This window comes from Populus nigra, chromosome 5 (assembly GCF_951802175.1).
Source record: "Populus nigra chromosome 5, ddPopNigr1.1, whole genome shotgun sequence".
Classification (NCBI taxonomy): Eukaryota; Viridiplantae; Streptophyta; class Magnoliopsida; order Malpighiales; family Salicaceae; genus Populus; species Populus nigra.
In genome coordinates this window covers 16,490,230-16,504,443 of record NC_084856.1, presented here as the reverse complement: position 1 = coordinate 16,504,443, position 14,214 = coordinate 16,490,230, and the positions used below count along the sequence as shown (strand labels likewise).

Genomic DNA, 14,214 nt, shown 5'->3' with positions numbered 1-14,214 from the left:
GTTTAGCTATCAAGAGACGTTGCACGCACCGCTCAAAAGGTACAAGCGCCTCCCATGCGTTAGCATGTACATAGCATGTGCTAGTAATTTTTTTAAATATTTATATTAATTATTAAAAATGAAAGACCAAAAAACCTCTATTGCTATGTTATTAACACACACAAAAAAACCCACCATGAATGGAGGAAAAAGCCCCTAGTGTATTTTTCTTGAATCCAATGGAAAAAATATTTTTTATACTTTTTTTTTTAAATAAAAAGATAGAAACACCTTGATTAACAATTTTAAGTTTTTTTTTACTTGGAGGGCTATTTAATTAGTCATTTTATTATTTCAAAAAACTTGAAAGGATGCATATATCTCTGGATAATTATTTAATGACTAATAGGTTATGTGAAAAAAATCAAAATACCCTCATGTGCTGGTAATTTTTTAAATATTTATATTAATTATTAAAAATGAAAAACTAAGAAACCTCTATTGCTATGTAATTAACACATAAAAAAACCCACCATGAATAGAGGAAAAAGCCCCTACTGTATTTTTCTTGAATCTAATGGAAAAAATATTTTTAACCTTTTTAAAAAAAATTAAAAAGATAGAAACACCCTCAATTAATGGTTTTAAGTTTTTTTTTTTTACTTGGAGGGTATTTAATTATTCATTTTACTATTTCAAAAAACTTGAAAAGATGCATATGCCTCTAGTTAACGACTAATAGGTTATGTGAAAAGATTAAAATATCTTCAACTTTAAAACTTTTTAATTGTTTTTCAAGAACAAAAATATAATTTTATTATGAAACTATGAAGTATATACTACACTGATTCTCTATGCGTTTTAAAGTTTTGTTAATAATATTAATGGTTCAATAAAGATAGATTTAGAAGACTCATCAAAATGATTTTATTATTTTAAGCTAGTTGATGGATATTTTTTCTCTCTCGTATTCCCGTTTTTCTTTGTTTCTATATCTTTTTGTGAATTATGGGATAACTATCGACATAAAATTTCTCCCAAGAAAACAAACATAATCTATAAAAACAACAGTCGTCTTCGCGAAAATTTAATATGATTGCCCCCATGTATATTTTAATCAATGCATTATTTGGTGGGAAATGGAATATATGCTTAAAGGAAAAGTGTTTTAAGAGAGAGTTAAAGATATCAGCATCGTCGGAGCTGTTAGAACCTAAAATAAGACAGAATTACCTCATCATTTTCCATAACAATGTACGTCAGAACTGCATTATTTCTGTTGGGATCATTAATTAATCTTGTGGTTATTGATGGGACAATGATATTGATGTTTAATTAATTGATGATTCTTTCTGGTTTCCCTTCGTTTATCATTTACTTCGCTGAAGCAGACAAGCAGTCACACTCTTCGGTTTTAACAAAGTTCGACAATAGCATATAGGACCATGGGAATTCGTTTAAGAAAGTTTCAGCGGCTTCTGGGTTCTGAATAAACATGCATAAGCAAGAAAAAATCAATAATTTCTTTAAGGTATCAACCATTTCCTTGAACCTGTGCGAACGGTCAGCTAGCTTGAAATTGATGATAATTTTTTTAGGCAAGAAATTGATGATTGATTTCTAAGAAAAAAAGGAGAGACAGAATATAATGATACACATGGAAATTGAAAAGAAGAAGAAGAAGAAGAAGAAGAAGAAGAAGAAGAAGAACAGCATCAGAGTTGAGAACTCGGACAGCATTAAGATATCAGTGGGAGTTTTCTAGACACCATTCAAAGTAGAACTTCGATCAATATGAGAAAAATGATTTGCAACATAGGAAGGCCAGTACAGGTGAAACTCGATCTTGTATACAATATTGGGGTTCTCGAAGGTCACTAGAGATGGTTTTATATAGCCTTGAACGAACATGAAATCACCGGTGCCTCCCACGACAGGAAGATCAATAACCTTGATGTTGTGAGCAGTTCCAAGTACGGAGACTGATCCCTTGTAGTGCTTCAGTTCTAAAGTGATCTTCTCCATAACAATGTTGGTGAGTCCATCAAGACTGGATGTTATGGAAGCTCCTTCAGCCACTCCAACAACTTTTGAAGACGAGTTAGGTGAAATAGTCAAAAGATCTTGGTTAACAAACAGGGAGCCAAAGGGGGATGCGGAAGGACTAACGTCTGGTCCTGTCACACCCTTCACTATGAGATACACTGTTTTGTTTATGGCTTCTTGTTGGTAGAGTGTAAAGTGGAGGGATTTGAGTCCGCGGCGGCTGTGGGTGGAGGTCGAGGTGGAGGTGGCCTTAAATGAAAGAGCAAGGAGTAAAATAGCAAGAACGTAAAGGTGTAGAGCTGGGTGAGCCATTGGCCTTATAACTTGTCTGGGCAAAACCTAGAACAGTCAGAATGACAAATATTTAAAACATGAACAGGTCGTATTTATAGAACTCTCGCAGAACACCTCAGATAAAAAAAAATCTCCAAAACAAGATTGTTAGCACATAAAAAGCTATTTTTTACCAACCCACTAGTTTGTCAGTCCACATTTCGTAAACAATTTATTTTCAAAGGCAAAACGTATGGTTTTTAAGGGAAAAATGTCATGTTATAATTCTTTTTATGTTGGGTTAGGCAAAATAGCATGAATTAATTATGGTAATTATTAAAATTAATTATGTAACAATTATGGTTTCAAAAATCATATAATAGAGGGTTGAAGCCTAAAGGGAAGATATTATGCATACCTTGCAACAACTCATTATTGCCTTTATCCTCATTATTTTTTCAGCTTATTTTGCTTCTAGTTTTCTCACCTTTTTGCTACCTTTTCCCTCTATTCTGTGGCTTAGAGATATTTTGACTTTCCTTATTCCTTCATGTTGTAGACTTTTAAATAAAATATATATTTTTTAAAAGTTAAATGGTTGGAATTTTGAGAGATTATTTGTAACAGGATCATTTGTACCAATAGATGAATATTTCAGTGTCAAGGACAAAGGGTCTTCATTTTTTATAGTTTAAATTATCTACTGCATTTTTTAATCTACATATTTATAGCCAAATTTTGATGATAAATATTTGGCTATTATTTTAGAAAATTGATATGACTTCAATTCAAGTTGTGGATGTTTTAACCAATGTTCCTTCAGAAAATTCTACTTCGGCAGGGATGATTCCATCTTCGTATTTTTTGTTGCATGTTTAGAAACTTAAAAAATTTAATGAATTAAACCTTAAGTGATGATAGTAAAAGATTTTTTTTTATCTAACCACCTTTTAGTTAGCAAAGTTTTTGATTGAAGAAGCATCAAATCTGTTAGATAATGAATATGATAATATCGTTGTGGTAGTTGTATGCATATGGAATAACAATGATTTTGTTTATGAGAATTATATTTTGAATGGATTAAATAACACACTCTGAAATGTATGTATTTCAATCAAGAATGTAAAGATACTATGAGAAGTTTTGGATAAAAAACACAAGGTTAAAGATGTTGGTATGAAAAAAAACTATAATAGATAAATTTCTGAATTTCAATATGGTTATTTCAAAGACTACTACATGCCAAGTTCAATAGTTTCACCTTATATTGCATGATATTCATGTTAAAAGTAAGTTTCTAAGTGAATGCTTCCAAATAGTTACAACTATTAAAAAATCTCTATAATCTTGGAAAGACTTAAAAAAATACTTTAAGTATAAGCGCAAGAAAATGAGAGTTCAAAATGTCATCTTAAGATTGAGAATAGAAAAGTACAATAAATTATTCAAATACAATTTTAAAAAGGTATTTAAGAGTGATAACTTTATGTTCTCTAAAAACAGAATGATTGTAGTATAGAGATATCTTATTGATTACCTCTTTAAAATATTTATAATGATTATGTTAACTAAAGATGAGATGAACACTAATAAGAATGACTCTTTTTTCTACTAGTTTGAGTCTTGTGATATATGATATGACAGGTTTTGACATGTAAATTATAATCTTGTACAAAGATTAATTAATCTTAAATTATCACTGATCAAGTATAGTTTTAAATTATATCCTTCAAATCAAGTTTATGGTTTTTATTTTTTTTAATAATAATAATAACAATAATCATGGTAATATCTTAACTCTAATTAGCTTTTTTATATTTTTTTTACTTTTTTTCAGTATATAAATATTGTTTTTTTGGTTCAAAAAATTATTAGCCACGCCCCGAAGCACGGGTATCATGGCTAGTGTTTGTGGCTGCTTATTTTTCTGGAAAGTATCAGGAATAAAAAAAACATTTAATTCTGCAATCCAGCTATTTATGAATGGATAGGAGAATTAATTTGGGATTCACAATTTTGCTCAAGGATACTTTTAAAACCGAAGGAAAGAAAATTGAATCCGATTATACGACACCGTACGTAATACTGAAAAAAGATTATTAACTTATTTGGTAAAAAAAATCGCGTTTATGATCCGTTCGTTGCTTTATATTAATCAATGGATAGGATCTATACTACAACTTACTTTAAATATTACTGGAAAATCAAAATCATAGTTAAAGATCGATCTCCTATTTACTGCATTGGAATCGAAATTATACATGTACTGAAAGGAAACCGTGTTTCCTGTAGAAATAGTATAATTATAAATTTTACTAATTTTTTTTATTGTATCAGTTTCAAAATTAAAATTTTTGGTTTTTCATTCATAAATAAATTTTTTATTTTTATTCCTGGATTTTTAATATTTTATATTTGGCCTATTTATCACCATTTATTTTCTTATCTTTATTTTTTAATTTTTATTTTCTTTACACCTTTTTTTGGAAAAAAATATCATTTTTTATTTTCTATACTTGGAATATTTATCACTCTACACTTGACTTATTTATATCATTTTTTTGTTTTTATTTTGATTATTTTGTATTTTTTTTTTACACAATTTTTTTTTTAAATTATTATACAAAGACTAAAGAAATAGTGTTTCATTATAGTAATTGCAACATTGTTTTATTATTCTATTACGTTAAAAATTTATTTGGGATCTTACATATTTTTATTAAAGTATATAATCTTTACTATAGTTTATTATATGTAAGCATTAACTTTTTAATTCCTGATTATATGTTTTACTCAATGTCAAAAAATATGTTAATAAAACATGCACATTAATTTTTTTGCGTTAGAAGAAAAGACAGCAAGACGAGTTGAATAAATGCATTAACACTTTGTTTTTTATATTTATTAGCACATATTGTTCTCAATGTATTTAATTAAATATATCTATAAATTAACCTTTTTATTTATAATTAGAATTTCTTTTAAAAAAATACAATTAGAGCTTACATGTTTATTTTTTATTTTTTATCTAAAATAATTATCCAACCCATAACAAACCGCGGTTCAAATAACTAGTTATCCTCTAAGTAATTATATCATTTCGAACATGTTTGTCATGAAGTGAGAATTTATTGGCATAGGAGGGCCAGTAGAGGTGGAACACAATCTTGTAGGTAACAGTGAGTCCCCGGAGATCCACCGGAGAGGAGGTCACGTACCCTTGAACAAACATGAAGTCACCGGTGCCTCCTACCACGGGATGATCAGCAGGCTTGATGTTATGTGTCCCCCCAACAACAGAGATAGACCCCATGTGATTCTTCAACCTCAAAGTGATCTTAGCGATGGAAATGCTCCTCAGCCCATCAAAACTAGATGTTATAGAGGTGCCTTCAGCAATCGCGACGACCTTTGAAGATATATTGGCCGTCACAGTCATCGGATCTTGGAAAGCAAACAAGGTGCCGAAAGGTGTTGTGGTTTGACCAACCCCTGCTCCGGCCACGCCATTCACTATGATGTATCCCGTTTTGTTTATCGTTTCATGCTGGTAGAGTGCAAAGTGGAGAGATTTGAGCCCGTTGTTGCCGCTGTGTCGGGAGGAGGAGGTGGCCTTAAAAGAAAGAGCAAGAAGTAGAGTTGCAAGAAGATAGAGGTGCAGAATTTGAGCCATGGCTCTATGTTTGTTGCTGCTAGTATGTGAGAAATTCAGGGTCATTTATAGGACTTGAACGCACAAAGACTTCCGATGACAGCAGCCACTTGCAAATCGGTCTCGTATCTTGATAATTTTGTCTCAACGTGGAATCATCCAAGTCAATCCTTCTATTATCGTGTTTAATACATTGTTTTTTAAAATAATTTTTATTTAAAAATATATTATAATAATATATTTTTTATTTTTAAAAAATTATTTTAACATCGACACATTAAAATAATCTAAAAACAACAAAAAATATTAATTTAAAATAAAAAAATAATTTTTTCAAAAACATTTTAAAAATAAAAAAACAAGGCCTATATTAGAATAAAAAAAGCAGTTTTTGGAAATGAAATCTTTTTGATGTGTTATTATTAAAAAATTAAATAATTATTTTAATATATTTTTAAATAAAAAAATATTTTAAATCATAACCATACAACTGTACACTCCCGAACACTTCCCTAGGAAAAACAAGTTTATACGAGTCACCAATTGAGAGTGTTTGACGAGTTTGGAAGTAGATGAAACTTCATTTTCAAACCACAAGCATCATGCAGGCCACCGCACGTACAACCGTGATTAGTGGCAAATAATAAAGCAGACTTGTGCGCTCAAAAGTCACCCGCTACCCTCCATTTTCGACTTTAATTTTTTCAGAGCTACAGTGGTGAATGTATGATGTCATTGTTTCGGAGAGGGATAAAGTTTGTTTTTTAAAATATTATTTATTTAAAAATATATTAAAATAATATGTTTTATTTTTTAAACTTTATTTTAAATTATAAAAAAATATAAAAAATTATAAAACTAAAAAAATATCAAAATATCAAAATATTTCAAGTATGATTCAACTACAATATCAAACACTTTCAAGCGCTTGATCAGAAAAATATACACAAAATAAAAACTTCTTTAATCATTATTTTTATTTTAATTTCTAAAATTGAGTGATGGGTTTTTTTCAGTGTATATAAAGAATTGAAAAGCAATAAAAAAAATTATGCTCTTTTTTAATTTTTTTAATGTACGGAATTTATAATCAAAATTTATTTTTCTCATAATAAATAATAAAAATCTCTTAAAAATAAAAAAAAAGTGATAAGTAAACTTGAAATGCATAGATAAAGAGACGCCACGAAGCAAAATATAGACACTCAATTATCTAAATTGAAATAATAAGAGTGTATAATTTGGTCTCTAGCAGCGATGATATTTTCAATTTACGAGCAATGATGCTTTCGCATGATCTGAGCATTAATGGTGGAGGTTCTTGCTAGATAATTATCTAAGTATTAATTAATTTCTATTGTGAGATATGGCATCCACATATTTAATTATTCTTTCAAAAGCCTCCCCTCCAAATCAAATATTTATTTAAGTGTAATTATCTTATCGTATATATAGCACCAAATTACAGTATCATGAACGTCAAGAACATCTCACTGAAGAGAATTGATCTGCTTAACAGGATCAAGTTCCCTGTTAAAATCTTTCACAAAATTGCAAAGAGAAAAAAAAAATAACAATCTTGCTCTTCTTGTATATGCCATCAGAAAAGCTTTGTTGACAATGGAGTCAGAGTCTGACAGAATCCTTCTGTGAACCGTACGTGCACGTCCTCTAAAACCCCCCATCGCGTTTATACCCCAGCCTGGCCGTCTCCGCACGTCGGTGATTGGACAGTGGGCTTTATGGCACGGCTTTAGTCTTAGTCGGTTTTTCTCGCAGACCCCTGGCTTAAATATTAGAAAGCCAACTCACGTTACTCACCCCCTTTGTCACTGGATCAATCCATGCTACCATTACAAGTTTTATGAGAGTCGCGAACAAGGTTGAAAATTACCTCCCAAATATACTTTCAAAAACAGTTATTTCTTTCTTGACCAACTGGAACATCAGACGGCTTTCAGTTACTAAAGCCCCAAGCAATGACAATGGACCCCCTGTGCTGCTTCAATTGTGAAGTAGACTTAAGAAAAACAAGGCCCAAAACCCATCAAAACTGGATGCCATAAGTATCCTTAAACAGTGCCAGCAACTTTAGAAGATGGGTCGGATGTAACAATCATGGCCTCTCGAAAAACATGCAAGGTGCCGAGAGTTGATGTGGTGGGAGCCAGATTTGGTCCAGCCACACCATTCACGATGATATACCCGGTTTTATTCCGAGTGGCATGTTCGCAGAGAACAAGTAGTGAAGGGATTTGAGTTCGTGGTGGTTTTGCTGGGTGCTGGACGTGCCCTTGAATAAAAGAGCAAAAAATAAAATAGCGAGAAGATAGAGGGCTGGAGATTGAGCCATGGTCATCTCTGGTGTCGTTAATGGAAAGATCAGGGTCATTTATAGGACTCGTTTGACAATGAACACCTTTGCAGTGACTTCAAATCGTTGATTGCTTCTGTTTTTTACAGAACTACAAATTTACTGTTCAATTTAAAAGGTATAGTGGGAATAACAAAATTCTTTGTGATTTTAGCAGCACCCTTGAAACAACATAGAAGAAGAGTTGGATGTAACAGTCAAAAGGGATCTTGCAAAGCATGTATAAGATGCCAAAACGTCCTGTGCTTTGAGTTAGACCTGGCCCAGTTTCGTTCAAGGTGTCATGTTGGTACAAAGTAAAACGAAGGGATTTGAGCACATGCTGGTTTTGGAGGGAGGTGAGGTACCCTTAAATTTAAGGCAGACTAATATAGCAATAATATATAGGTGTAAATAATGAGCGATGTCCGTCTCTGTTGCCAGAAGCATGCAAGAAGACCAGGGGATTTATAGGACTCTGATGCATATAGCTAGCTAGCACAGTGGGTAATCCAGCAAAGAGATTAAAGGCTTTTATCTGTTTGAGACAGGGGAGATGCGTGCCAGACACATGCAACTATAACCAATGGCAAATTAACGAACACATATTCAGTCTAAATTGATCCATCGCCAACTCCAGTGCATCTGAGAGGGGAATGACACAAATTATATGAATGCAAGACTGAGTTATCTGATATATAGATCTAGCTGGTGTCACATAGGAAAATGACTTTGCCTTAATGAACAATAAAAAATATATGAAATAAGATAAGATAATCTTATGCAAAGATCCATCGTGCAAACACCATAATAATCAATGCCCAGATTATCTCAGACAAGTAAAGTATGCTCGACAGAATCAAGTACCCTGAGAAAAAAAAAAATCCATGCTCTTCTAAATGCCTTGAAAAATCTTTGCTACCAAGGAAGATACAATTGCTATAGAACAGATTCAAAGTACCTGACTCTGACTCTTGTACACAGCTTTATGTAGTCATCAAGTAAAGTTGGTGTTGAGTACTCTTGAACAGAACACAGATTTATTTCCATTTAGTATTCTCTCCCCTGCATGTTCAAATGCTTGTGCTTTATCATTTATGTCCATTGCAATTACATGATATAATCAGTAAACCCCCTGCTAAGAGATCATAGCTAATATTCAAGATTTTCCAAAATATAAAAAGATAATTGTTGCCTGCAAGGTATTCAATATGGTTCCAAAATTGGAAGTACCCCATGCCAAAGCGTCAGTGTAATTTGGAAGTGCCCAGTCATGGATATTAAACTCTTTAGATTACAACAAAAGGGTGAGGCATCTGACTCTTGAGCTTCCCAGTTTCCAATAGAATTCAATCGCAGATGCACAACTACTGTAATATGAGAGAGAAGAGAGAATCTTCTGTAGTGTCAAAATTTGGTTAAAACTGCTTCCTTTTCTTCCCAAAATAAGAATGATTGCGCTGGAAGTCCAAGACTGCCCACACCAAGTTTCCATTTAATTTTATGATCTAGTCTTTCAAATATCTTTTTTTAGTAAGATACTAGTTATACTAAAAAAAATATAAAAATCATTCTAAAAACATTCTACTTAAAATAAAATGTATTGTTATTTGATTTTAATAATAAAAATACTTATTGTGCATACATACTAATATACTATACTTATATTTATTATAGATACAAATTTCTATGATAGTAATTTGAGATTTAGATCTGACAACGAAGTTTAATCCTCACTTAGAGCGGTGCGTGCAATGATTTTTGGTTGTAAAAAATGATCATCCGTTGTCTTAGATTATTCCTTGTCGTCTCCACTTCCATTATAAGTGGTGTGAGTTCTCCAAATCTTGCTAGTTTGTTGCCGATGACTCTTTTTTCTTTCTTTTATTTTTCTCTCCTGTCTTTAAGTTTTGATTGATATTTTTTAGTCATTTTCTCTTTTGTTGAAGTTTTTTTGTTTTTAATTTAATTATTGGTTCTTAATTTGTATATATAATGTATTTCAATTTGATCCTTATACTTTTAATTTCTTAATTATTTTTCTTTGCTTTTTTATCAAATTTTTATAGCCTGAATTTCATCATTCAAATGAAGTTTATAATATTTGGTTTTTCAATGATAATAATGATTTAAATTTGATCCCTTTTCTTTTGATTTCTTATTGTTTTTCTTGGTTCTTTTGTCAACAAAATTTATAGTTTTCAATTGTATCCTTCAATTCAAGTTTATGGTTTTTATTTTTTTTCAATAACAATACTAATGATAATGATAATGATAATAGTAACAATAATCATGGTAATATTAATAATAATGATGATGCAAATAAAAAAATATTAATTGTAATATTAGTTATAATAATAATAATAATAATAATAACAATAGTGGTCATAATGATAATAGTAATAATGATGGTATTACTATTAATAATATAGGTATAGTGATCTTGATTCTCATTTTTTTGAATTACTATTTTTTAAAATCATTTTATATGATTAGAATTTTTTTTTAATTTTTTCTTTAATATTTATTTTTAAAAAAATTGAACTTTGAGATTTTTCTAAATTAGATACTTTAAATTTAATGACTTAAATCACGGATAACAATTTTTTTAAAAAACGCTTTGTAATTCTTTTTTTTTTTAATCGGGTTATTTCCATCATATAAATTAAACCATGGGTTTAACAAGATATTCCATATTAGTTTAGTTTTAATTAGCATTTTTATATATTTTTCGTAAGCAATTTTTCATACTTTTTTTACTTATTTTTAGTATCTAAATATTATTTTTTATTTAAAAAATTATCTAGCACTACAGCAAAGCACGAGTAGAGACTAGTGTGTGTACATGAGTGCTTATTTTTCTGGAAAGTATTAGAATAAAAAAATATATTTTATTATGCAATCCAGCTATATGTATTAAAAAGTAATTTGACGTATTTATGAGTGGATGGGAGAATTAATTTGGGATTCACAATTTTGCTCAAGGACACTTAAAACAGAAGGAAAGAAAATTGAATCCGATTATACGACACCGTAATACTAAAAAAATATATTAAATTTGGTTTAAAAAATCGCGTTTATGATCTGTTCGTTACTTTATATTAATCAATTGTAATTGACAATGGATAGGAACTATAACAATAAGGATTTTACTTTAAAGATTACTGGAAAATCAAAATCATAGTTAAAGATTTCTTATTTACTACATTGGAATGGAAATTATACATGTACGAAACTGTATTTTCCTGTATAAATAGTATAATTATAAATTCTGCTAATTTGTTTTATTACAGAAGTGATAAAATTAAATTTTTTGGTTTTTATTCAGAAAACTAGCTTTTCATATTTTTTTTCTTTTTATTTATGAAATTTTTATCATTTGAACTATTGATCACCATTTGTTTTCTTATCTTTATTTTTTAAAATATTTTTTTAGTTTTTCCTCTCTTTTTTCTTTACACTTTTTTTTGGAAAAAAATATTATTTTTTATTTTTTAAACTTGAAATATTTATTATTCCACACTTGACCTATTTATACCATTTTTTTGTTTTGTTTTTATCTTTATTCTTTTGAAATTTGTTTTTAATTTTTTTCTTTACATTGTTTTTTTTTTTAGAAAAATTACTATACAAAAATTAAGGGAATGGTGTTTCACTGCAATTGCAACATTTTTTTTATTCTCTTACTAAGTTAAAAATTAACATGAGATTATACATGTTTTAATAATTAACGTATATAATTTTTATTATAGTTTATTATATATAAATATCAACTTTTTGATTCAATAATATATACAGATTAATTCTTTTGCGTTGGAACAAAAGACAGCAAGACGAGTTGAATAGACACGTTAACATTTTATTTTTTATATTTATTGGCACAGATTGTTCTCGATATATTTAATTAAATGCATGCATAAGTTTTTTTTATTTATAATTATAATTTCTTAAAAAAACACATTTAAAAAGCTTGAATATTTATTTATTTATTTATTTTGCCAAAAATAATTATGTGAGCCACAACAGGATTCAAATAAGTAGCTATCCTCTAAGTAATTATATTATTTCCCACAACAGGATTCAAATAAGTAGCTATCCTCTAAGTAATTATATCATTTCCCACATGTTTGTCATGAAGTGAGAATTTATTTGCATAGGAGGGCCAGTAGAGGTGGAACACAATCTTGTAGGTAACAGTGAGTCCCTGGAGATCCACCGGAGAGGAGGTCACGTACCCTTGAACAAACATGAAGTCACCGGTGCCTCCTACCACGGGATGATCAGCAGGCTTGATGTTATGTGTCCCCCCAACAATAGAGATAGACCCCATGTGATTCTTCAACCTCAAAGTGATCTTAGCGATGGAAATGCTCCTCAGCCCATCAAAACTAGATGTTATAGAGGTGCCTTCAGCAATCGCGACGACCTTTGAAGATATATTGGCCGTCACAGTCATCGGATCTTGGAAAGCAAACAAGGTGCCGAAAGGTGTTGTGGTTTGACCAACCCCTGCTCCGGCCACGCCATTCACTATGATGTATCCCGTTTTGTTTATCGTTTCATGCTGGTAGAGTGCAAAGTGGAGAGATTTGAGCCCGTTGTTGCCGCTGTGTCGGGAGGAGGAGGTGGCCTTAAAAGAAAGAGCAAGAAGTAGAGTTGCAAGAAGATAGAGGTGCAGAATTTGAGCCATGGCTCTATGTTTGTTGCTGCTAGTATGTGAGAAATTCAGGGTCATTTATAGGACTTGAACGCACAAAGACTTCCGATGACAGCAGCCACTTGCAAATCGGTCTCGTATCTTGATAATTTTGTCTCAATAGAGACTGGTTGAATCAGTCAATCCTTCTACATTGAAGCAAGGAAAGCAGTCTTCGAATACGTGTTTTTTAAAAATTTAAAAAGAAAATTCTTGAAATTAAATTTCTTTTTTATGTTTTCAAATATTTCGCAATCACTACTATACACTCTTAAACACCCTCGAAAATTCCTAAGAAAAACGTGTTCATGCGAGTCACCAAATGGGAGTGTTTGACAAGTTTGGAAGTAGATGAAACTTCATTTTCAAACCATAAGAATCATGCATGCCACCGCATGTACAACTGTGATTAGTGGCAAATAATAAATCAGACTTGTGCGCTCAAAAGTCACCCGCTACCCTCCATTTTCGACTTTTTTTTTTTTCAGAGCTATAGGGTTGCATGTTTGATGTGATTGTTTTTTTAAAGTTGTTTTTAGAAAATATATTAAAAAATTATTTTTAAAAAAAAATTATTTTTAACATCTAAGAATAATTTAAAAACATAAAAAATTATAAAACTAAAAAAATTAAAAGTTTTAAAAATACGAGCCCACCGCAGTGTCAATTATACTAGTGTTACAGAATTTCTTAACTTCTAGTATAATTGTTGGAAAAAATCAATGCTCTGGAAGATGCCATAAAATGTCGTCAAGAGCACGCAAAGGCATGAGCTCAGCTTCAAAGAGCAGCCACTACGGTCGTCGCTATAAAAACTACTTAAGGTAATTAAATTTTGAGGTATAGAGATCTAGATTTTTTGATTTATTTTTTAATAGTAATAAATTTAAGTTCTTTTAGTATTATTGAAAGTTTATATAACTATTAATTTTAAAACTCTTGAAATTAATTAAAGTACATACAAACTGATTTAAACATTCACATTAATAAAAACAAATTAACCAGCTATTTTACTCTCACTCCACCACTAAATAAAAGAATCTAACATAAATAAATAAATAAGAATGAACAAAAACTTTTTACTCATTTATTTTATTTTAATTTCTAAAATTGGTTGATGGGTTTTTTTTCGGTGTAAATAAATTAAGAATTGAAAAGCAATAAAAAAATTATGCTCTTTTTTATTTTTTTTTGTCAAAATTTATTTTTCTCATA

The 14,214-nt window shown here is 30.3% G+C and overlaps 3 protein-coding genes across 3 annotated transcripts; all 3 read right to left on the bottom strand.

Moving 5' to 3' along the window:
• Positions 1-1,532: 1,532 nt before the first annotated feature.
• On the bottom strand, positions 1,533-2,369 carry LOC133693256 (dirigent protein 21-like). The gene has a single exon (XM_062114438.1). The coding sequence runs from the start codon at positions 2,335-2,337 to the stop codon at positions 1,741-1,743; it is 597 nt and encodes a 198-aa protein (XP_061970422.1). The 5' UTR covers positions 2,338-2,369; the 3' UTR covers positions 1,533-1,740.
• Positions 2,370-5,242: 2,873 nt separating this feature from the next.
• On the bottom strand, positions 5,243-6,078 carry LOC133694145 (dirigent protein 11-like). Its single transcript, XM_062115599.1, has one exon. It carries the CDS (start codon positions 6,014-6,016, stop codon positions 5,381-5,383), a length of 636 nt encoding a protein of 211 aa, XP_061971583.1. The 5' UTR covers positions 6,017-6,078; the 3' UTR covers positions 5,243-5,380.
• Positions 6,079-12,263: 6,185 nt separating this feature from the next.
• On the bottom strand, positions 12,264-13,115 carry LOC133694203 (dirigent protein 11-like). Its single transcript, XM_062115666.1, has one exon. The coding sequence runs from the start codon at positions 13,036-13,038 to the stop codon at positions 12,403-12,405; it is 636 nt and encodes a 211-aa protein (XP_061971650.1). The 5' UTR covers positions 13,039-13,115; the 3' UTR covers positions 12,264-12,402.
• Positions 13,116-14,214: the final 1,099 nt, after the last annotated feature.